General features: G+C 37.4%; 2 protein-coding genes across 5 annotated transcripts in view; one reads left to right on the top strand and one right to left on the bottom strand.

Moving 5' to 3' along the window:
- Nucleotides 1-25,038, top strand: part of C11H8orf34 (chromosome 11 C8orf34 homolog) — a 365,888-nt gene extending 340,850 nt beyond the window's left edge. For all 4 annotated transcript variants that reach the window (XM_038347783.1, XM_038347781.1, XM_038347782.1 and 1 more), the window contains 3 exons: nucleotides 4,027-4,120; nucleotides 22,899-22,955; nucleotides 24,995-25,038. In XM_038347783.1, coding sequence (XP_038203711.1) covers nucleotides 4,027-4,120; nucleotides 22,899-22,955; nucleotides 24,995-25,038 — 195 coding nt within the window. The remainder of the gene's footprint in view (nucleotides 1-4,026; nucleotides 4,121-22,898; nucleotides 22,956-24,994) is intronic.
- LOC119826447 (60S ribosomal protein L37-like) lies at nucleotides 21,631-21,924 on the bottom strand. Its single transcript, XM_038347784.1, has one exon. The coding sequence runs from the start codon at nucleotides 21,922-21,924 to the stop codon at nucleotides 21,631-21,633; it is 294 nt and encodes a 97-aa protein (XP_038203712.1).
- Nucleotides 25,039-25,592: the final 554 nt, after the last annotated feature.

The following is a 25,592-nucleotide window of genomic DNA, read 5'->3' as shown; positions in this document are numbered from 1 at the left end:
ACTAATCCCTTGTAACTGTGTAATAGTCTCTGTTTTGGCTATCTAGAAGACCATTGACTGGCAGTTATAACAGAAAAATCTACACCAATATCTAGAAGACCAGAAAAACTTTTTCCATTTATAAACAAAGTTCTGGTTGTTGTTGACATACAGCTTATAGCCAATAGGCATCCAAGGAACCAAATCCATCCTTTGCTCCCTTACCTCCCTTAACTTGGCTTCTAGTTTGCACTGTTGGTAATATAATTGTGCAAGCCTTTCCCCATAATCAGATTGAGGACCACCCTAATTGTCATCATAGAACCTTCATCTAACAACTGATGGAAGTAGATGCAGAGATTCATAGCTAAGCACTGGGCTGAGTGCATGGAATCCAGTTGAAGAGTGGGAAGAGGGATTTTTATGAGCAAAGAGGTCAAGATTATGGTGGGGAAACTCACAGAGATGGCTGAGCCAAGCTGGTGGACTCTAATTGATTCTGGACTGATAATAGCTGGGGAACCTGCATAGGAATGAACTAGGCCCTCTGAATGTAGGTAACAGTTCTGTGGTTTAGGCAGTCTGTGATCCCACTGGCAGTGGAACCAGGGTTTATCCCCAGTGCATGAACTGGCTTTTTGGAGCCCATTCCCTATGAAGTGATAACTTGCTCAGCATTAATACAGAGGGGTGGGAGGCACGAAGGGCTTGGTCCTGCCTCAACTTGAGATGCCAGGCTTTGTTGACTCCCCATGGGAGGCCTTACCCTTTCTGAAGAGTGAATGGGGTGTTGGGTGGGGGAAGGTGGGGGCAGCAGGAGGAGGGGAGGGAGGGAGAACTGTGGTTGGTATATAAAATAAAAAAAATCTTTTAAATTAAAAAAAAAGAATGGATTTTAATATTTGGTACAAGAAACTGAACAACAAAGAAACTTTTTTAAATTAATAAACATTGTTTTCCTTGGTTACTTTATACTTTCTATTTTAATTGAGGAGCTCCGGCCTTTTATTTCTCCTTAGTAAACAAAAATCATCTTTCATTTGCTTTGTCTTTAAACATGGGAGACTGCATGCTCTGTTTTTGGAATTTTTAGAATGCGGTTTTTCCTCTTTTTACATAAGACATAGTGAAATTGTTTCTGCATACACACACATGCACAGAATTTTAAACAAAATAAACCCAATATTTTTATATTTTCATAGCTTCTTTGAGCAGTTCTGCAAGGCCCAATCTCATGGTTGACAAGGATTTAAAAATTAAATTAAATCCTAACAATACGCTTTGGTTTACATGTAAATTGCATATCTTAAGCTCATTTAAGTTTTTTGTGCTAGATTCCCCTTCAATAACCCACCCAAGAGTCTTTCCTGCTCACCTTTCTGAAAGAGTTGGGGCCTAGATGTGGCCAGATTGTGAAGCTCCAGACATCATCTAAGCCAATGCCTTTACCCACTCCATGTTCTCTGAAGAGGGGTGGCACAGGTGGAGACTGAAAGGCCCACAGACTTGTATTTGGAATGTTTTGTATGGAGCTGGTTATCCTTTTAATAGCTGTGGTCATTAGGCCATGGGGCTGTTGTGTGGAAGCTGGACAGTAAAGGGGGCTTTGAAGGCTAGCCCCATTGGTAGCTGCAGCTTGCTCTCTTTGCTTCCTGGCCTACCACCACATGAACTCCCATTGTTGCTGGCTACGACTATCATAGACCCAGTAGCTCTGCTGCTTCCCGACTACCATGATTTCTCCTTAGGTTTCTTCGGTGAGGTATATTTTTACAACAACAGGAAGAGAAACTAACACAAGAGGGAAGACGAGGGCATTGAACCAGCCAGGATATAAGTTCTAATTTCTTACACCCTGGGCAAACACATTTCATTGTGGAAATCACTCTCATTTGATAGGAATTTACATTTCAGTACAACTCACAGACTGTTTTTAAGTGTTGCTGGCACACACACACACACACAAACACACACACACGCACACACACACACAAAATCAGGCCATTATTTTTTAGTGAAAATCATTTCCAAAAATTATGTTTCTTTTGCTTCAATTATGTTTTAATTTTATTGTGGTTTTAGAGTCACAGAATCATTGCAAAGACATAAGAGTACCTGCGTTTCTCCTGCTCAGAGTCCAGCTAATATTAACACCTCACATTATTATGGGATACGGTATGGGACATTTTTCACAATTACCCATTGCTGTCATTAGTAATGAAATCTACACATTGTTTAGATTTCCATGATGTGGGGTTTGAAGTAGAATTTAGCTCAAAAATAAATATGCTTTGTTCCATGATCCCATGAAGAAATATACATTTCATATCATGACTCACTGTCTTTCGCTTTATTGGTTAGAACCATAAATACACAAACAAAGTACATTTATGAAAAGGAAATGTAGAGATAAAAATCCCATTTGTATTGCTTGTTATTGGAGGTATGTATAACCAGGTAACCAGCTGACTGCCTTGACTGCTTGCCTTGCCATGGTCTTTGCCAGTTACTCTACTGTGAACTTGGGCCTTTTCCTCCCCTTTTCTGTGCCACCTGTTAAATTAGAGTCACCCCACACAACTCAGAGTGGAGCCATTTTCAAGTTTAAGAGCAGAGTGTGTACATGACTTATACAAAGTCTTCCTATATGTGTATTTGTGACAGATTTTATTGATTTTTATATTTTAGTAGAAATTTTTTTTACTAAAATATGTAAAAAAAATTTGGATTTAAAATTTTATTCCTGTGTTTTAGTGATGAATTTACCCTCTTTGATTCATTGCTTTCTAATGTTCTTTCTTTCTTTCTCTCTCTCTCTTTTTTACCTTCTCCTACATAATTTCTTACTTGATGAGTCTCTATTTTGAGGCAGATACTTGTCATAGGTTCTTGGAATGTCCAGTTCAAGAAGCCTCTGTGCCTTTAAGGAGTCATGTTATTATTACTAGGACAGGAAAATATGAATGGATACTTACTATATAATAATTGTTACAATGATCCATTAAAGCCAGAAGGAAATTGAGGGGTAACTTGTCTTGAAGGGTTAGGGGAAGTGCCCAGGTTAGATAGTGATTAAGCCCTGAAAGAGGGTTGTCATCTAGGAGAGAGTGCCAAGGAAGCTCAGTATGAAATATCTTGTCAGATGAAAGGAATGACAATATTGAAGAACTAGCAGACAATTACAGCTGGAGACATAGAGGTGGGAAGGAGCTCGAATTAGATTTTTCTCCATGAAGCAATGCTATAGCCACACCAAAAAAAAACGTAAGCAAGGAAATGATAACATCATACAACTTCTTTCGAATCTCACCCAGGAAAGACCGATGAGGCTATCTAGGAAGTGTATGAAAGCTGGTCCTTAGAATTTCATAGATACCAATTACTACATCAGAATGAGAATGATGGGTTATGTGTAGTCACTGCCAGAAGGGAAAGAGTAGAGTAAAGAAGTATATGAGAGCTATTTCAACTGAAACACAGAATTGAAGTTGAGTGGAGTTGTATGTATCTGTAGTCCTGGCTCCTTGGGAAACTTACATAGTGGAATCCCTTCAACTAGGAGTTTGAGACCAAGCAAGTAAGGCAGTGGCAAGGGAGAGAAGGTAGTGAGCAAATACTGAGCGTGTAATCAAGGGGGACAAAGTACCAACCATCCTAATTGCCATTCTTGTTAAAGAAATTAAAGTCTTAATGCTATTAAAGGCTCTTCTTATCCAATTTGACCTTGTGCATTTCGTGATGATATTTCTAAGGATGAGGGTCAAGATTTATATAAAACATTAATTTAGAAGGGTCATCGATGTGGGGGTCTCCTCTGTAATTCCTATTCCCTAAATCTTACTAAAGAAGATTTAAAGTAAAATGACTTTAGAGTCAAGAGATTCATATATATGACATGAAAAGGATTTAAGTTTAGAGTATGTTTCGGCTGGGAAGTAAGTCTTAGAGCTTTGGAACATGCAGATTGTGCAAACCAAGGTGTTCAGCTGCATTGGTGTCTGTCGTAGCAGCCTAGACTCTAATCTGAAATCGTCTTTTCTCTGGCAGGATGAGTCTTTAAAGCAGTTGCAGGTTGTGCATCAGCCATGGCTCGTGCCAAGCGACACAGAAAGCGAGGGCATTGAAGCAGAGCAGGATAAACGTGAGTAGATGCCATGTTCTGGGACAAATGACTTTTACCGAACTCCACAACCACATATGTTCAGTGTTAATCTCACTGTGGGTGAGAGGCTGATAAAGTTACTTTTGAAACATGCATTGTTTTTCATGGTGAAGCACGGTGAAGCTAAAATCTCTTATGAACACTATAGGACAGTGTTAGTGACGACTTGAGAATATGGTTGGGTGACTGTTATATGAGGTGTTATACTTATCAGTTAAATTATGAATAAAGTAGTCTTGGAATAAGTAGCTTGGAGTATAAACGGAGCTTTCTAAATCTGAAGCAATTACTAACAACCTGGAGCATGCATAGAAAAAAAAAACCCGTACACACACGTAAACCCACTCCTCTCCCTGCCCTTTCCATTCATATTTAAATATACCTGAGTACATATGATATTGCTTTGTTCAGTACTGAATCACTGAATTCCTTTGAAGCCTTTATAGAATTTATATTAAAAAAGAAACACAAACAACCATTGCATGTATTATACAGACATGCTACATGTATGATTTGAGTTAGTTTATCTATCAAATCTAACAAAGGTGCCTGAATTTGGCAAAGCCAACATTGTTATAGAATGGCATTTGGTAATTGCCTCTGTGTGACTCTGGTAAATTAACTAAAGCATGAATACAAGCAAAGGACCTCTAACAGTGGATTATAAGCAATCTTATATTCAGACTTACCTCCTTTCTCCAAAAACTTATGATGAGTTTTTAGACTGGACTTACACACCCAAGCAATATAAAGGAGATAAAAAACCTCAGAACTTTCTTCAGCCTCAAACATTTAATACATATAGTATTTTTGCATGCAATTTCTCTAAACTTCTGAATTTTCTCCTCCTCCAATAAGGTGCAAACTAGTAGATTTTTCATACAATTTAGACACTTAACAAGTCTCCACAAATACCAGAAGTATGAATCAATATGAGTCATTGAGTGAATGAATGAGGGGGGTTTGGTGTTTTTAAGCTTGTTTATTAAGGAAAATTGAGATTAAAAAATTAACAATAATATTATTATATTACCTATAGTTATATTACAATTTGATATTGGATTTTGCTGAGTTATCTATCAATCATTCTAAGAAGGCCACTTATAAACTCTTGTATTCAGACCTAGGACCAAAAATACTTGATCTCAGCAATAGTGTACAAAGAGGTGACCCTTGACAATGGTAAATTGTTTGAAATAAAATCAGGGCTTAAAATAATTAGGTGGTAATAAGAGCCATCTGGAGATGGAATGTTAGCATGCATTGTAGCTGGACTCAGAGCACAGACATGCAAATATTTGTCGAGTGGCTTCCAATAGCCAGGTGCTGGGACATGTGCAAGTTGGAGCCACTGAAACTCTGGCATCTTCTCTACTTGCTTTCCACGTGTGTGGTTTGTGGTACAGCTGGCAACACACAGCTTAGATCATCTATGCCTGTTTTCCCAGCAAAAAGAAATAGATGGTATAAATCTGTGTGAGCCAGGAAGCCTACATGGAGTTCATAGCTTTACATACTGGGAATTTGCATGGAAGGGAACAAGCCTATCTTTCCAGCTGTAACGCCTGTTTCTTGACTCACCTTTTTATAAATGATATCCAGGGAATGTTATGAAATTACTTAATTTCTCCTGAGACAAAACCATCATGGAATAAAGTTTCCAGAATAATCGCAGGATCTTTGCAGAAGTGCACATTTCTACTCGCATTGCTTTAAAAGAAGATTTAGCCCAAATGTTGTTTAATATGTATCTGTAAGAAAAGATACTTTTGAACAACCGAAGGCAATTTTCCTTTTAAAGTTTTTATTCTAAACAAGCAGAGCTCTTGCTTAGGGAGATTTCCTCTTTGCTCTTTTATTAACAAATTCTAAACTACAGAATAAACAAGCTCATGTCTAGGGTGCACATATATGTTTGGATATCTCAGATTATAATTCAAAGCCTCTAAATAAATTAGTTACAGATGTCTGAATCTTCAAGAGTTATTCATGATCTCAAATCAGCTCTGTACATTGTATATGGCTCTGATTTCTGCATTTTAAATATATCTTTGGGTGGTTTTTGCTTATGCTAAAAAATGACAACTATTGCAAAGAAAAGTTCAAGGAAATAGAGGATGCTCCTCTCAATATTGATTTCATATTGGTCCTCAGCTCTATTGATGTTTTCATGATCTAGAGGTCAAGTTTGTATGTAAAATATGAGATGGGGAAGAAACAAGAGTAGAACTGGGAGGAGCGGGCACAGAGAAAAATGAGGAGCAGATCCTCCATACTGAAGTTCAATGTTTATAAAGTCAAAGTTGAAATGCCAGACAGCATTCTTTTCTATTTTAGATTTTTCATTCAGATTTTTAAAACTGCAGTTGCATAACTATCTTAGTTCCCACTCCCTCTCCTCCTCTTGCCTCACCCTTCCTTCCCATCCTCCCATCCACTTTTCAGAAAGGAAAGGCTTCCCATGGAGAGTCAACAGGGAAGCAGACAAGCATTCCTTAATTATATCTTGTATTCTTTTAAAAAAAACTTTGTGTGTGGGGACACTAAATGGTCATGGTGTGCTATAGTTCTTTGAACAAGGTTCACTTGCAATGTACAACATCATAAATTTCATCTTTAGCATCATAAACTAACCAAGAGCTGAAAGTAGAAAAGGAAACAAACAAAATGTCCAACCAAAAAATTGCCACAAAACAATAGATGTCCAAAGTGAAGAAGTGACAGCCAGGCATGTAAATTACAGCTATGATGCCAGCACCCTAGAGGCTGCCAGAGAATGATTCTGAGCCTGTGACCAATCTTAGCTATACAACCAGACCGTGTCTCAGAAAACAAACAAGGGTCAGATGGTATTTAAAGGGAACCTGTGCTGTGATGCATTGAGATGTCAGAGATGGCTTAAGACTCTAGAAACTCTGAGTTGGAGAGAAATATATTGAGAGAGGGCAGTGAACACTGCCCATAGCTCAGTGTTGTTGTGGTACCATCTGCTTTTTATGACCTAACATTATGGGCTATTCAAAGCCTTTGGTTTACTTGCAGAACTTATTTTTGGCTGATTGCTATAAGAGCTGATTTTTGGTGATGCAAATGCCGCGATTCAGAAATGCTCCTCCTGCTCACAATATTCCTTTTCTCTTCAGCACAGTTTTTACTCTCAGAAGTAGGAATATGACTTTTTACTATGGCATAAAATGAGTTAGACAATATCTGCCCAAATCTTAGCTTCAAAAGAAAGTATTAAAAAGCAAAATAGATTCTTAATAAATATATAGTAAAATACCTTTGTGGAACTTCTAGTTATTGCTATATTTGCAACTTTAAGTCACTGATGTGGTGACAGCTTTTCAAGAGGGACAAAGCAACTGTATAATTTTAAGTGAACACACCAAGCACACAGATTATACTGGGTTAAATGGTGGAAATATTGCCCATTGTTTGGCTGGAGGAAATGCTTCTGATATTATTCTAAAATATATACATAATAAAGTCACTCAGTTCTTCAGAAACTAGCTCTGCTTGATTGGATTAATATGCCCTTTGAAGAACGCCCATTTATAATTTGTGGACTATACTTCTGTAAGAACAGATGCTCTGGCTTTTAAGAGATGTCTATCAAATCTAATCTCCTCAGTCTTACCTTTTTCAACCAAATAATGGGAAATTTGGAGCCCCTAAATACTGTTTCCTCATTCATGTCCCTTCATTACTCAAAGAGAAAAGACCAGATCCAAGATCGTCTAGCCAGTCCTGGTACTGGAATACCCTATTCTATTGTTGTGATATTCCTCTCTGTATGCTGTAAATATGTTTTATTACCATTGATTAATAAAGAAGCTGTTTTGGCCTATGTCAGGGCAGGACAGAGTTAGGTAGTAAAAACTAAACTAAATTCTGGGGAGAAAGAAGGCAAAGTCAGGGAGACGTCATGTAGCTGCTGAAGGATAAAGACGCTGGAACTTACCAGTAGGCCACAGCTTTGTAGTGATACACAGATTAATAGAAATGGATTAATTTATGATATAAGAGCTAGCTAGGAATGCGCCTAAGCTATGGGCTGAACAGTGTTGTAATTAACATAGTTTCTGTGTGATTATTCGGGTCTGGCCAGCCGGTAAATGAACAACAAGCTGGCTTCATTTACATCCTATACTTTGTTTATGACCTCCCTTCGAATCATTGCCAAGGGGTGATTGTGACTTCTTTAGATCAGAAGTGTGTGGGGGAAAAATAGAGTCACAGAGTTGCTTATGTGTCTAGGCATTTCACACTGAAGGAAAACTCCTTAGCATTACCTAAGTTGTTTCTTTCTACATAGTCTTTCAATATTTGACTTTGAGTTGTGTGTCTAAGATAAGGGTGTTAGAGTTCTACAGGTGATTACATTACCATGTCCAAGACAAAGTTCCCATGGGTGGCTCTAAACTATGAAAGGGTAGAAGAGGTGTTGTCTTAGTCAGGGTTTTTTTTTGTGGCAATGAAACACCATGAGCAAAGTCAAGTTGGGTGGAAAAGGGTTTGTTTGGCTTACAATTCAGTATTGTTGTTCATCAATGAAGGAAGTCAGACAAAGAACTCAAACAGGGCAAGATCCTGGAGGCAGGAGCTGATGCAGAGGCCATGAAGGAGTGCTGCTTACTGGTTTATTTCCCATGTTCAGCCTGCTCTCTTATAGAACTCAGTCAACTGCGCAGGAATGGCACCATCCCCCGTGGACTGGGGCCCTTCACCATTGATCACTACATGAGAAAATGTCTTACAGCTGGATCTCAAGGAGGCATTGCTTCAGCTGAGTCTTTGTGCTCTGAATATTTTAGCTTGTGTCAAGTTGACATACTAAATCATCCAACATAGGTATATACAAGAGCGAGGGAAGGTCTAAGATCTCAGAAGAAAAATATCTCAATTGCAAATTAGGTCAGACAGGTTTCAGAGTTTCAAGACACTGGAAACTCTTGGGATTACCGTAATATTAGGGCTGTGGCACCACAAATAAGGACACAAATTATATTATACGTGCCACAGGACTTAAAAGAGGTAAAACTTTGGTGCTTTGTAATAATTTAAGGGTCTTGTGAGTTATCTTCATACTTTAAACATTTGTAAATAAAAAGACATACACACTGAAAAGAAGCTAATAACTTCACAAGAAAAGTAATTAAACAAAAAACCAGAGGTAACTATGAGGATTAGCTCTCACAAGGCAAATAGACAAAACTTTACAGCAAACAATAGTAGGCTGTTTATGAATATTAAATAAATTTTGGCAATAATTTAACCTCACTTCTTTGCTTTAAATTTTCCACATCCTTAAATGCCAACCTATGGCCAACCTCCCTTGAGTAGTCCTCCCTAAAGCTGGCAATTTCCTCCAGCTATGCTCGCTCTTTGCTGAACAGATACTGTGGGTTCATTCCCTAGGAGGGCTCTGAAGGCCATTCAGGCTACAATCCACTTTTAAGAAAGGCAGCTAAGAGTCTATTTCCACACCTGTCTGTCATTGCTTAAAGGACACCTGCCAGGGACAAATTTCTAGGCACTTTCAGACATCTAGAAGAGTATCCAATTGGTTTATTATTTAGAAAATAATAAAGATAGATTGTAGGTAAGACAATTTCTTAAAACTGCAATTTCAAAGCCACCTGGATAACAAATGTAGTAAGACCCAATCCTCTATTCTAAACTTAAATACACACCGAAACCAACAAAAACTCTAAAAACAACATAACAATGTAGGCCGTATCTTGTTTAGGGTTTCTTTCTATCTTGCTTAGGGTTTCTTTCTTTCTTTTTTAACTTTTGATTCTGTGTGAATTTCACATCATGTACTCCAATGCCACTCATCTACCTGTCTCTCCAACAGGCACACCAAGATGGCTACCTCCTGTAATCTTTTTAAAGTTTTGGATTTAGGGTAATCTTCAGAGTATTGCAGAATTTTTGTATGTCCCATTGCATTTTAGTAGGCATCTAAAAAAATCTCAAGATTATGCAGACATCATACTGTTTTAGTTTGCAGTAGTTATTTATGTTTTTATATGTCTCACAGGTGAAATTTTTAACATGATACTTCTATCTAATGGATACTCAGTAGAATTTTGCTATTTGTTCCACGTGTCCAATCTACTAAAGGTCTATGGAGGAAAGACTGAGTCTACAATGTGCGTGAAAATGCAACCATTCTTATCTGCTCATCATCAGATGCAAATGCACCTCAGCGTCTACTGCCTTTGTTGCAACCTGTGTGCATTTTCATTAAAAATAAATCTGAATATTAAAAAAATAATAAAGCTTTATCTACATAGGTTGCAGTATCTGAAGCCCATCAGGCCATAAATCCTCTATGTTCAGCATACTAGACAGGTAACTATAGCAACCATTTCAAGATTAATCTTTAATCGGCAGAAAAATAAGCTAATGTAGTTACATCTAATTATCTGTTGAAAGCAAGTGATTCCAATGTCAAATTGCAAGTCTCTGCCATAAAAGCTAATGTTGAGCCTTGCTGTTGTTATGAAAATTTCTCCGTTTACAGAGGACAGATGCCTGTGAGTCACTCACATAGTTTTCTAATGTGGAAATCCTCCCAGGTTTGTGGTGAGGCACTCATATTATGAAATGTTAAACTAATTCCTAAGACCCTAGAAAAACTTAAAGGTAACTTTTCATAATATACAGAACTTAATTTCAGTCTTGAGTATAGCAGATCAGTGTGTCACATTGTTCAGTAATATATAACTTTGCAAATTTTAAACTACATGCTTCTCTTATTCAGACTTCTAGGTCATAGACGGCAGTTGTTAGATTCATCAGAAAGGATGTATTTAAACCTGGAGACTCAAATGTTATTTTGAAAATTCTTTGGGCTAGAGTCTTTTATGGAGTTGAATTTCCTAAACTAAAAATAGGAGCTACATGGTCCAATGTTTTGTTTTTGTTTTTCATAAGAAATCAAAGTTATAAATTAATAACACATGTTTCTAATCCTTTTACCAGACACTTTTTGTTTGTCTTGGAATAGTCTTATCTTTGTGCTAGGTGTGGCCTGAAGCTACGAAATGGTGACACTAAGGTGAAAATTAAATGTAGTTAATTCCCCAGCACTGATGAGCCTGCTTTTGGGATGAGCCTTCCTGTCTAATGGGGCGCATCTTCACAGATGGGAGCGGTGGATTGGCTGCTTGGAAGAAGAACCCATCCCTGGAGCTGGGGCTTTTACCCTTGCATTTTTCTGTTACTGAAAAGACTTGGGCATATTCACAGCAGCTGAACTATTTCAGAATACTCTCTGGCTCCTTTGGCTGTGCTAACTGGCTACATGTTCACAAATCATACAATCCTAGACATGTTTTTTCTCAAATTAGAATGTTAGTTAAGATCTTCCAGCATAAATCCCAAGAGCCTGACAGCCCAGATTCCCAACTTGGAACAGTCGCTTCTCTGGATCTTCACAGTGGGCATGTGTATGCTAAGGGTCACCCATGTGCTAAGCCTTATGAACTGGAGGTGCAGAGGGAGGTTATGTAATTTACTGTCTCTACTCTTCATCACTGTGCAAAGACACAGATACATATCTGCAACATTTGTTTCACCACAACTTGTTAGGAGACAAAAAAAAGGATGCCATAAACCACACTTATTGATAATGATCTCGCATGTTCTGAACAGGGAAGGTTTCAATATTGCGTTGTGCAGTTTTCTAAAGAGATTTTTATAAACAAACTTTTCAAGATTTATATTTTTATTATATTTAAAGTAAATTTAGCTTTTTAATATAACTGACTTCATTGAATGATTTTTCATTTTTAACCTGGTAATACACCACTGGCTCAATATTATCATATATATGTAATAGGATTTGTCTTGCTACCAATCTGTGTCAGATTTTATATCTAGTTGATAATCTCATTACTTATTATCAAAATGTCCACTCTTCCCCTTAAGTCAATGAGATATGTTTATTAAAGGGCTAAGCCAGTGTTCCTGCTACCCACCCTGGGCGATGGTTCCCTGTAACATGAGGGGCCTGTTTGTTGGGGTTTCTGTCCCGCCCGGTACCCCAAAGATGGCAAGTCCCAAAGAAAATCACACAGAGATCTCCATAAGTTATAAAACTGATTGGCCCATTAGCTCAGACTTCATATTAGCTCTTATAGCTTATATAAACCCATTGCTCTTATCTATACTAGCCACATGGCTTGGTTCCTTTCACATAGGGGCAGCTCACATGTTGCTTCTTCAGTGGTCTGGGCTGGACTGCAGGAATGGGTCCTTCCTAGAATTCTCCTGTTCTCATCTCCCCACCTCTACTTCCTGTCTGGTTGACCCGCCTATACTTCCTACCTGGCCAATCAGTGTTTATTTAAAATATGATTGACAGAATACAAAAAATTCTCCCATACCAGTTCCCTCATTTGACCCCTTAGCACAAAATTTGCACTGTAACTAGGAAAAATAACCTATCAGAGAACAAACACAGTCCTGTTATAATATACAGAAAATCAAGAAATGCTTCGTATATGACACTAATAGTCTCATATTCAGCTGACAGAGTGTAATTTATCAATTAGTGTGGTTAATGGCTATTTATGGCATCCTTTTTAGTACTGAAGTATACATTTTTTTATTTTTCTGCATCTGTATTACATTTCAAAATTCAGAAAAACAGCTCTAATATGTTCTTGACTTTCTAAATAGCCTAAAATATTTTTGCCCTTTGCTTTTGAACACAGTTGGCTCATTCAAATGTATTATGATTTTTAAAAAATATTAAGTGTATATGGATATGTATGTGTCTGTCTGTGTGCATGACATGTGACTGTAGGTACCGACAGACAACAACAAAGGGTGTCAGACACAGGCAGCTGTGAGCCACCTGATTGGGGTGCTGGGAGCCAAACTCATGCTCCAAGCAAGAGTAACACCCACTCTTTGCTGGCTGAGCTGTGTATCCAGCCCCTGGTAAGTCACTTCTATGTGGAATTTTGTTCAGCATTTCATGAGAAGTTCAGCATCACTGAGAGCATTGGTACCAACTTCAGAGCATCTGCAGTGGTGCTGAGTCCAGTTTCCTACACAACGGAAGTCTGACTGAAGCCTGAAGCATCCCACATCAATTGTCCCTAGCTGTGTTGTCATTTAAAGTCAGTTGTTGAGATTTCACAAGACTCTAATTCTCCACTCACCAACTTTTATAATTATTTCATACATAAACATTGTAGGCACATGTTGGGGTGATGTCTGTTGGGGTCCAACCTCGACAGGTTCATACGTTCCAGGATATAGGCATGTGGATTAGAAATGTTAGGAACAGAGATATGAAAGAAATACAGAGACCTAGGACAGTACTGGGAGGGCAATTCTGAGTATACTGAATCTACCCATGTATATTTTCCATACGCTTGTATACCCCAATCCAAAAAAAGGGGTAAGACGGCAAAAAACTGCTTTAGCATGACACAAAGGACAAACAGAACAATTGTTTACTTTAATACCCAAGACATTGAGTCACTATTTCCTGAGTTAAGCATTCTAATGATTTGGGCAGCACATGCAGTGATAATACCTTAGACCAAGTATCCTGTTGACAGCCACTCTCTGGGTAAAAACTCCTCCCGTCTTAAAAATGAAGTAGCAGAAATAGGCTTGAATTCTCTGACCTTTGGTCAAGGTGAAGTGGTTCTACCTTTATGGGCCATCTTAATGTCCAAAACAACAAGTAACCACACCCTAGGTCAGGATATCTTGTTTGTAGGCACTCCTTAAGTCAGGCTTCTTGTCAATAATTTTGAAAGAGCTGGCGTAGGCTTAACATCTCAGTCAAGGTGAAGTTGACCCACTTTTATGGGCCCCCACACATATGTTTACCTTTTATCCCCAAAGAAAAGAAAATATTCTTGAGGACTGATATCATGTAGCACTTGTTCCTAACTTTTCCCAGAATCTTGGCTAGCAAGGTCTACAAGAGCTAGTTCCAGGACAGGCTCTAGAAACTACAGGGAAACCCTGTCTCGAAAAAAACAAAACAAAACAAAAAAAAAACAACAAAAAAAAGAACTATAAGCTATGCTTTTATGAATCAAATTGGATGTATAAAATTAGAAATCTTTCTGAAGTACCATAATACATACATAAGTCAATATATTAAAATTAAGTAGCCCCTCTGTTATTTTAACATAAATTCAAAGAAAACAATGATATTGAACTGGGGCAATTTGTCTAAAGGAACTTGATCAGTGTCTTTCAGTTGAGAGACAAACCAAATTAACATAAACAACAAGGGTCCAGTGGAGGGAGTGCCTTGCTTTCCTTGGTTCGTGCCTGAGATCCATTGTCAGCAAATTTGCATTTCAGTAGAAGAACAGAGTACTCCATTGATATAGCGACCATGAGTCTGAGCTTTCTTGTTGAAAGTCTGAAGCTGGGTATCAATTAAAAAATGTACATCTTGAAAGAAAATAGAATGCTTCTGGCTGCAGAAGCTGGCCTCACTGATTTTCAGGTCTTCTTCATTGCAGGCCTGTGAGTTTAAAGTGGGGTGTTCCCTTGATATCTAAGTCTGTTTTCATATTGTGTCCATTTTGTGTGGCTGCCTTAAATCATTTGAAATGTGTTGAGACTACATGGGTGATCCGGAAAGTGACTAACTGGAGGTAAGTGCTTGGAAGCAGCACATTCCTTAACCACATGAGGATGACCTGTTTTGACACTGAGTATAGTTTTCTTTGTGTCCACTGAGTGGTGTTGGCTGCTTTTGATGAGCTGATAATCCATGTCATTGCTGACTATTTGGACAAGGGGTACAGTATTCATCATCATGAGATGTGTGTTCAAACCTCCTATGCTGGACATGGATTTTTTTCTCTTTTTATTTAGGTTAATTATTGACTTGCTTTCTAAATTTCAATGTTATTCAGTAACAAAAATTTAGAAGTACACTTTCCTGGTGAATTGGAATTTTTAAGAAAATGAATCTACTCATCCTTTGCAATAAGTGCACATTAACTTTCCGTATCATCTGATATTGTTATGTCAATAATATTTTGTTTGGTGTTGATATAACTTTTAAGGAATTTTGCATTCATGTGTAAGAGATAAGTCTATTTTTTTTAAAAAAAAACTGTTGAAATCAGTGTAGCTGTTACTAAAAACCTTGATATAGCTCTACCATATGATCCAGCTATACCAGTTCAAAGCATACTCCCAAAGGACTCTTGATACTACAGAGATACTTGCTCATTGTGTTCATTACTATTCACGGACCATGGATAGAAAATGGAAAAAGCCTAGCTGTCCATCAATGATGAAAGGATAATGAAAAATGTGATGCATTTTCAGAATGTAATATTATTCAGCTGTAAAGAAAAATGAAATTATGAAATTTCCAGGTAGAACTGGAAACAATCATTCTCAGTGAGATAACCCAGACCCACAAAAACAAATGCCACATGTTCTTTCTCATATATTGACGTTGGCTTTGGATCTTAAGATAACTATTTAAATTGGAAAGTGCTCATAGAATTCAGGGAACTAACAAGGGCCCATGCATGCAGATTTAAAAGAATGGGAGATAAAATGCATGTATAAAAGTATAAAATGGGGAAAGGGAGTATTGGGGTAAAAATAGGGAGGGATGTTAAATGGGGTGTAAGGTAGGAGGGCAGCATATAAGAGGAAGCATGAGTAAAGAAAATAATGCGAAAGACCTTTGAAAAAATTGACATAAAATGTATTATTTTAGAAGCTTCCTAAAATATATACATATATAAAAGGAGTGGAAATGGAATTACACTATAGCAGGGGACAGTGCCCATCACAGAGACCACAGACTATCAAACACAATACCCAGTACCAGATTTGAGTTATGTCTTTTGTACTTGTTGGTTATTGGGGTCCCATAGAACATCATAATCATTACACACTAGAGATATTGCTCTTGGTTACTTTCTAGAGCAGTAATTCTTAAACTTCTTAATGTTGTGACCCTTTAATACAGTTATTCATGGTTGTTGTGACCTCCCAACCATAAAATTACTTTTGTTGATACTTCATAACTATAATTTTGCTACTGTTATGAATCATAATGTAAATATTTTTATAGATAAAGGTTTTTATTTTCTCTCTTTCTTCCTTCTTTTTTTTGGTTTTTCAAAACAGGTTCTCTCTGTAGCATTGGGGCCTTTTCTGGAACTAGCTCTTGTAGATCAGGTTGGCCTCTAATTCACAGATTCACCTGCCTCTGCCTACCGAGCAGTAGGATTAAAGGCATGCACACCACTGCCCTGCTTAGATAGATGTTTTTCCAAGGGGTCATGACCCATAGATTGAGGACCATTTCTCTAGAGATTCATCGTCAAGCCCTGTTGCTGAAGATATTACATACATGAATCAGAGTCATTAAGAAATCAAAAATTTTCCATATTTGCTCATTTTCATAGTTCTGGGAGGTACTGTGTACAGGGCCAGGGAAGAAGAATTTTACTCATACAATGATGACTCCCTGGCAAGATATAGTCATGGTGCAATAGTGGCACAAATGTTATAGGGATAACCAACAATTTTCTGATTGGATTTAAAGACCACTCCACAATATAACTAATCGCCTGTATCATTCATTAACTGGGCCAAAAACCCCATGATTGACTAGGTCAAAAGCCCTAGAAGAATACCTATGACTGTTCTGCTAAAGGGACATGGCAATAAATGTCCCCTAATAATTATATTTTTATATTTGTTGATTAAGTCTATGTCTTAACCCTATCAGAGAAGCTTCTTTTTACAGTAGATGGTGATTCATGCAGAGGCCTACAACTGCTCAACATGAAGAGAATAGGAGCAGTAGAATTCTAAGCTCTAAGTGGGACATACATTTCATTGCTTTTCTCCCAACACTCAGGAATCAGCACAGAAGAGGGAGCTGGAAAAACCTTTATTTTCTATCTTTTTTATATTATACTTTTATTTAGAATAATAAATAATTCCCTAATTATTTATTAATAATTCTTAGATTGATGGACATGTATTCTTATAGTTGTTCTTGAGATTGTTAAATGTATTGTTTACTTTGGAAATCAATATGGCAGTTTCTCAGGAAACTGGGAATCAATCTACCTCAAGACCCAGCTCTACCACTCTTGGGCATCTACCAAAAGGATGCTCAATCATACCACAAGGACACTTGTTCAAATATGTTCATAGTATCAATTATTTGTAATAGCTAGAACTTGGATGCTCCTCAACTGGAGAATGGATAAAGAAAATGTAGCACATTTACACAATGGAGTATTATTCATCGTTAAAAACAGTAACATCAAAAAATTTGAAGGCAAATGGATGGAACTAGGAAAAAATCATCCTGAATGAGATAACCCAGACCCAGAAAGACAAACATAGTATATATTAACTTCTAAGTGGATGTTAGCTGTAAAGTAATTGATAACCACACTACAATCCACAGACATAGAGATGTTAAGTAACAAGAAGAACCCAAAAGTGGATGCATGGATTTTCCTGGGAAGGGGAGATAGAAGAGATCTCTTGAGTAGACTAGGGGGCCAGTGAGGATGGGGATTTGAGGGATCAGGCTCTGGAGCAGATAGAGGGGAGAGTACTAAAGAGATGTCTTAATATGGGGGACATCTTGGGGTCAAGTAGAAATCTGGTACAAGAGAAAGTTCCAGGAATCTATAAGGATAACCCCAGCTAACACTCCTAGCAATAGTGGGTAGGTAGCCTGAACTGGCCATCTCCTGCAATCAGATTGGTAGCTACCCCAATAGTCATCAGAGAGCCTTCATTCAGTAACTGATGAAAACGGATGTAGATATCCACAGCTGAATACTGGGAAGAACTTGGGGGGTCCTGTTGAAGAGAGGGGGGAAGGATTGTATGAGCCAGGGGGAATCGAGGTCATTACAAGGGAACCCACAGACATAACCTGGACTCATTGGCACTCATGGAGTCTAGACCAATAGCTAGGGAGACTGCATGGGATGGACCTAGCTCCTCTACATATATGTTACAGTTGTATAGCTTGGTTATTTGTGGTACTCCTAGCTGTGGGACCAGGACCTGTCCCTAATGCTTTGACTGGCCCTTGGCAACCTATTCCTCATACTGGCTTGCCTTTTCCAACCTTAACACAAGAACAGAGCTTAGTCCTAACTCAATTTGATATGCCTTGTTTTGTTGACACCATGGGAAGCCTGCCTCTTTCTGAACATAAACAGAGGAGAAGTTTGGAGAGGAAAGGCAGACAGGAAATAGAGGGAGGGCATAGAAGGAGAAAGTACAGTCAGAATGTAAAATAAATGAACAAATTTAATTTAAAAAAAAATGCTGAAAGTAAAACTTCCATATAACCTACCTGATACCATTCTAGACGTATTGCACACCCATGGTCATAGTTACTCTGTTCACCACAGTTAGGAAATGAACCAGCTTAGATGTCCATCTGATGAAAGGATAATGGAAATGTGGTACAAGTACACAATGCCATTTTATACAATCCTAAGTAAAGTTGAACTTTGTAAGAAATAGATGAATTGAAAAATATACTGATTAAAATAACTCCAGCCCATAAAGACAAATGCTCTGTGTTCTTGCTCATCTGTAGATATAACTGTAAATCCTTTGTGTATTTAAATTGTAGTGACCTCAAAGGTAGAATGCAAGGTTTAAGCCCAAAAACCTATAGATGAAACCTAATAAATCTTTGTTTTTGAAAGAGTTGGCAAGCATTCTGATAGAGGCTTAATTTAATAGTAAATTAGAAAAGCTGTCACATAGCCTAGCATAAAATAGACCCACAGAGTGCATTTGAAGACTATATTTAACACTACAGCATGATATTTAACCTTAAAGTCTTTGACATTTTAAGGCTTTCAAAAAAAATCACATATACCTTTTAAAAGGGAGAGATGTGAGAAAATGACAGCTATTAAACTTTAGTTGTTATATGCCATATTAAAACCTCTTTTAATCATCCTGGAAACTTAATCTGTGTAGTGATATGAATGAGCACATCCATTGGTTTATATGTTTGACTATTTAGTCCCCAGTTGGAGGAACAATTTGGGAAGGATTAGGAGGTGTGGCTTTGTTGAAGGAGGTGTGTACCTGGGGTTGGTTTTGAGATTTCTAAAGTCCACAGTCTCCCATGAACTTTCCCTCCACACTGCATCCTCCCACTCCTACCCCCACCCTGCCACCTCTTACTCCTCAATCAGCTTCAAGCTCACAGCTACTGTTCCAGTGCCATGCCTGCCTGTCTGTTGCCATGCTCCCACCATAATGGTTACAGACTCTACCAACCTCTGGAACCATAACCCTCAAATTAAATGTTTCTATTTAAAAACTGACTTGGTCTTGGTGTTTTGTCACAGCAACAGAAAGTAACCAAGACAATATGTATTATTACTCTGGTTTTGTAGATAAAAATTTTAAAAATATTTTCTTCACAAGAACACACAATGAACAGTTTGGATCTTAGGCTTGTGCGCTACTGGAGAATTTCTCTACCTCTATGCCAGATGTACCTTTCTCATGGTTATAACAACAACAAAAACTGACAAGAATCAGTTTTAAAAAGGAGAGCTTTATCTCTGTTCATAGTTTGGGAGGGGACAGTTTGTTGTGTAAGGGAAAGTACTATGGAATTTACTGTGACTCCTCATGTTACCACAGTCCAGGAAGCAGAGACAACACAGGAAGTGGACTGAGAGCTTAACACCTCAAAGGACCATGTCTCATGATGAACTTCCTCCCATTGGACTCTGCCTCCCTAAGATTCTACAGTCTCTGAAAGCAATGTCACCCATCAGCTAGGGTATAATATGTTCAACCAAAAAGGACATTTCACATTTAAATCATAGCACAAGCTAAAAAACCATAGGGTGAAAGAAATATGAATATGCACAGCATAAAGAGAGTAATAATTTCCACTGTGTATTGTGTAGCATAGGGAAAGCCAAGAAAATAAGGGAAACCAACAGAGGAAGAAAGGGAGACACTAATACATTTGGGCAAGAAATCTGGTTTTAATAGAAATTTCAACTTGATTTCATTATATTTACATTGTGTTCCAAATTATTATCTATGAGCAAAGTCATCCAGAAAATTAAGGGAGGCATATATGATAAACATAAAAATTAGATATTTGACAGAATAAAATAAATATTGCTTAGTAATTACATCAGGCATGTCTTTAGTCTCATAGCAAGCTATTAAAAGTAGAACAACTGTTCAAAACATGCTGCCAAATTCCTTCAAAATGACTTGTTGTGAAATGTTGACTAAATATCTCAGAACTGTATATCATCTTTAGTATAATTAAACATTGTTCAGACTGAAGACGTGGTTTTTCTTTGCATTCAGAGACATAAATTAAAGGTGACATTCCCTTTTATACTAGAACACAGAAAGTCATCCATTTTTAGCAATTAAAAAGATCTTTTTAAGTTTTGCCATTTATAGATAACTCATTCATTGCTTTTATCTATTTAAAAAGCCCACTAGGAAAAACTTAGTCTTCATACTCCTATTTTACATTACAAATATTCATTAAGTACTTGTTGAATAGATACCTGTTCATTGACAATTAACATGTCTAGTAAATAAATTTAATGAGAGATCAGATGGTTACTTCTCAGAACCTTTAATATCTCCAGTTCTAGTGAACACTCAATATGAGTACATCAGGATTTTATCTAAACCCTACCATGTGAAATATTTCTAAAAATATGCCACATTCTCCAGCATTGCCCATTATCAACTTCTGAAATGACTCCCATTTCAAGCCAAATGTCTTTGATACCTCCAAATCAAATGAGTATGAAAACTATAAAAAATGCTAAATACCCATTCCTGAGTGATACTCCAGAGATGCTCTGAGTATTGGCCTCCTTTGTGAATGATGAGAAATGTTAACTTGTTTATGATTATACCTGTGAGGAGAACCTGTCTGGTGAAAACACAACCCATGCTTTATAAGTTCATTAATGAATTATGAGAAATGACAGAATGCCAAAGTTTTCTGTACTCTAGTTGAAGCAACACTTACCAATGGGTGTGTAATAAAATTACTTTTATTTTGCTTGTAAATACATCTGGTGAGTATGTATGGATATGTGTGCATAGATATGTCTGTGTATGGAAACCCAAGGTCAGTGTCTTTTTCTCAGTCACTCTCCAACCTTATTTATTGAGGAAGGGCCTCTCTCTCCAATCCAGAGTTCATGTACTCAGCTAAGTTAAAAAGCCAGCTTGCCCCAGGAATCTCCTGTCCTTATGTCGCGTACACTGGGATAGGATTGTAGCTGGGCTATTATGTCCATGTGACATTTACGTGAGTGCTGAGGATTCAAACTCTGGCCCTCGTGATACCACAGCAAATGTTTTACTCATTGACCTATTGCCATAGCCCTTACTATCATTCTTTTTTTTTTTCATTTTGTAAACCAGAACATTTATTTTATGACAGACTGAAATCCTCAAGATGAACTGGGTGCTGCAACAGCTGCCCTCTTGGGTTTAGGGGTTGTCCCTTCACGGAATCCATGTCTGAATCTTCGGTAGACAATTGTTAGGTGCCTCCTCCGCCCAGTCCCGGTAGTGTTTCGTCTCTTAGCCTTGGCACTCCAGTTATACTTTCTCTTGCGCTTGGCAGGGCAGCCGCATTTGCCACAGGTAGACTTCTGAAGGTGGTAGGCCTTAGAGCCACAGCGGCGGCACAACGTGTGCGTCTTGTTGCGACGCTTTCCGAAGGATGACGTTCCTTTCGCCATCTTGCTTCTGCCGCTGAGGCCGGGAAGAGCCCTTCCTATCATTCTTTACAATGAATGCCTCATGAAAAAAAAGTATTTTTGAATAGTTTTAATGAAAGTCAAATTATTCCCTTTTACTGTGGCACTTCTAAGGATTTTAATGCACAATTGGGCATTTTGATCGTTCAAAAAGCAGATATGGTATAATGAATGCCGTCCATAATTCTTATAGCAATGAACAAAATGGTTGATAGATCATCTATATTAAACCTAGGACAAGTATTTCTAGAGATGAGTAGGGTTTTTTTTTTTATTTTTTTCACTTTCTTTCTCTTTAAGACATGTGTATTTGTCTTCTTTGGTTTCCGTTTATCACCTGATGTTCCTTCATTTCCTCTCCCTGCTCACACTTTTTTTTGAAATAAATAGTCATGTCCAATCATCCCAGCCAGCAGGTACTGCCTTGTTCTTCCTTCAGATCCACCCAGTCTCTCTCCCCTTCTGCCTCCTGACTTTATTCAGTGAAATTCCACTGAGAATGCAATATTGTGTACTTTTGATTATAAATGTGGTGTATATGTCTGTTTACACTATCATGTTTAAGTCTCCAGCTTCGGGACAATGACTTTGTCTTCATTTTGTAGCATAATAATATGGTACACATAGTAATTCAGTAGACCATCTGTCTAACTAAAACTGAGCCTCAGGATTGTGACTGCAGTATAGATAGGGGTCGTGAATATAACCTAGGGAGACATTTTTCTCTATTCTTTATTTAAGAATGAATGAAACTTTAAAACTGAAAGGAATGGAATTATGGACTGATAAGCGACTCACTGCCGAGCAGCTAACAAGCACCTTTCATTCTGCATATACTACAGGTGGAAGTTTGGTATCTATCGTGATTAACTGCCTCAAGAAACAGGCTAAGACAACAGAAAACAGCATTTCTGGTCTAGATCCAGTGCATTACCTCTTTGCTCTCAATTGTGCAGGTTCTGCTGATCTTCTTTGTGTCCCATGCTCTTCTTGTCCTAGCCTGATCTACTCCGGTATGTTTGCTCAGGGCACTTAATATCGACAGTAGGTAATTGTGGGTATTCTCTGCAACTGTTCGTAGCTCAGATGGCTTAAAATACATACTTCCCATAACTTCATGAGAAAAATGTCTGTGTCAAGAACCTTATATTGTCATTCTTCCCTTCTCTTTCTTTCCCTACCCTTCCATCCTCCTCCCCCTACCCTCTCCTGCCCTCACCTTTCTTTCCTTTCCCTTCCCTTGCTCTCCCTTGCCTTCCCTCCCATCCCCTCCATCCTCTGACCTTGGATGAACCAATAACTTACAGAATCTAGATCTAGAATACAGATATTTACAAGCTGAAAACATGCTTCCCAACTATGCTAGACTCTATGATGCCATTGAGTTTCAACATCTCATAACAATAAACACTGCATCCATGAAGCTATTCATTCATACCAGACTTTTAAAGGAGATAGCAAAATTCAGAAATATTTCCTTTCCACATGTCAGAGCAGAGAGAAGCAAATAAAAACTACGAAGAACTTTGGAATATTCTACCCCTCTCCTCACCCATGGATGACCTCTACTCTCAATACCCCTAACATGTGGCCATCTAGAGTTATTGTGGATCGTAGAAAGGGAGCTCTCTGTGTCCCATGGTTGTTCATTTGGTTTCGTTCTGCCCTAGCTACTCATTGACTTATGAATTCCATATTAGGAAATAGTTTGAAGAAAGTCTTTTCAATGAATTTTTATTTAGCTATCATAATAGTATATTCATCTCCATATGTTTTAAATAAAACATGAAAATGTTATACTATAAAATATGGAAATGTTCTTATTGTAGATATGGAAAGCATATAAAAATAGAAGCCATCTAGTTTCCAACAATAGAAGTTAATATTAAATTTATACACTTTATATACTAGAGAGCTGTGATTTATTAGTACACATTCATTACTGAACATATTTACACACACATACACACATACACATGCACACACACACATAGATTCTGATTCTGATGTGGAAGTTTTTTCCTCAATATTTTTATTAAAAAAAGAATTTTAAATGTAACTAATTTTTGTTAATGTATATAATAAAATACATATGCAATAAATTCACATTTATTGAATATAATTTTGGTTATAAACAAAAATGTCATTAATGATTATATTTTGTAGTACAATAATTATTTTGTTTCTATATTTCCATAATGAACAGATATAATACAAATTATAAAAATCATTAAGACCTTTTGTTTGAAAATGCGGACAAAAAGAGTCCTGTCTTTCCTTGCTCTAAGATCTGAGCCTTCCAGATTTCTTCTCTGTGGTTCCGTCTGTTTACACCTGTCTTCCACAGAATGACTCTACCATGTGGTCTTCAGCTACCATGGTCCTGTTGTTTTTCAAATGATCTTAGCATGGCATATTGCTCTTCAGTCCAAGGGCTCTTAGAAGCACTGTCATTCTGGTCATTCATATGTAATAAATGGATTTGGAAATATACCAGAAAATAGCATAACACAATCATAGGTGGCAAATAGTGCAGCTTACCAATAAGGAACTTACGGGGGAGAAAGCATGGACAGGATATAAAATTGACAATAAACTTACCAAAATTCTGACAATTAATTGTTAGGATCAGTGCATGAACCAAACAATTGTAATCAGGGACCCAGAGAGAATTATGTTTAAGGGTGGTATGAATTAATACAATATGAGTTAGCTTGGGTTTATTGTAGAAAATAATTAATTCTGAATAAAAAAGAAATATACAAAAAATAGAGTCCCCTCTTCCATATTTCCCATCCTTTTTTCTTTTGTTCCCTCTCTCTCATTACATAAATATTTATCGAGCAATTTTTTTGTAGGCAAAAATATCCTTTGAAGCTTTGAGCAATGTAGAGATTGATAATTTTCTTCAAAAATATATATAGTTTAGTTGGTGAGTTGCTATGGCAAAAGTTTGTACAGTAAAAGAAAGCACTAAATCCCAGTGTCCCCTTTTGATAGTCAGCTCTATTGATGCCTTGTTGAATGTATTTTCTTTTTTTTCCCTCTATAGGTCTGTCTCTGAAGCAAGCAAAGGATGTTTCAAGTGGTCCTTAAGGAGACTGAAGCTGACTGAATCCTTACATAAATAGTCCCAATTTGATGTATTATATGAAATCTCTAAAGAAATGTTATTTTTCTAATAAAAATAGTATATAAGCACCTTTGTAATGAGGTTATGTATCTGTCTATAGTCAGAGAATAGTAATTCAGGCAAAATGGTCTAGTGGTCATGGAATCTGATACCTTTTGATTTGGTCAATGTCTTGTGTTTATGTTACCTTATAAGTAGCTTTAAAATTAATGTTTGATATATTGAATATTACCTGAATCAAATGCTTAAAATTTTATGAATATTAACTTAGCTAGGGTTTTCTACCTCTATTTTTATAATAGCATCTTATCTTTGGATTAATAAACATTATACTTGCCCAAATGTGCCAAGGTTTAGCTTTAGTCCTAGTCAACCATTAACTGTGTGGCATTAGACCCCAGGATGTAAACTCTGCACCAGAAAAAAAATGTTTTTCTCACCACTGCCCTGACAGGGGTTATATTCCCGTTCCTATTAAAACATGACTGTTACTTTAGCAAAACAGAACAACAAAAAA

Source organism: Arvicola amphibius, chromosome 11 (assembly GCF_903992535.2).
Source record: "Arvicola amphibius chromosome 11, mArvAmp1.2, whole genome shotgun sequence".
NCBI classification, from domain to species: domain Eukaryota; kingdom Metazoa; phylum Chordata; class Mammalia; order Rodentia; family Cricetidae; genus Arvicola; species Arvicola amphibius.
Note: the sequence above shows the minus strand (reverse complement) of the source record. Positions and strands in the feature narration are given on the sequence as shown.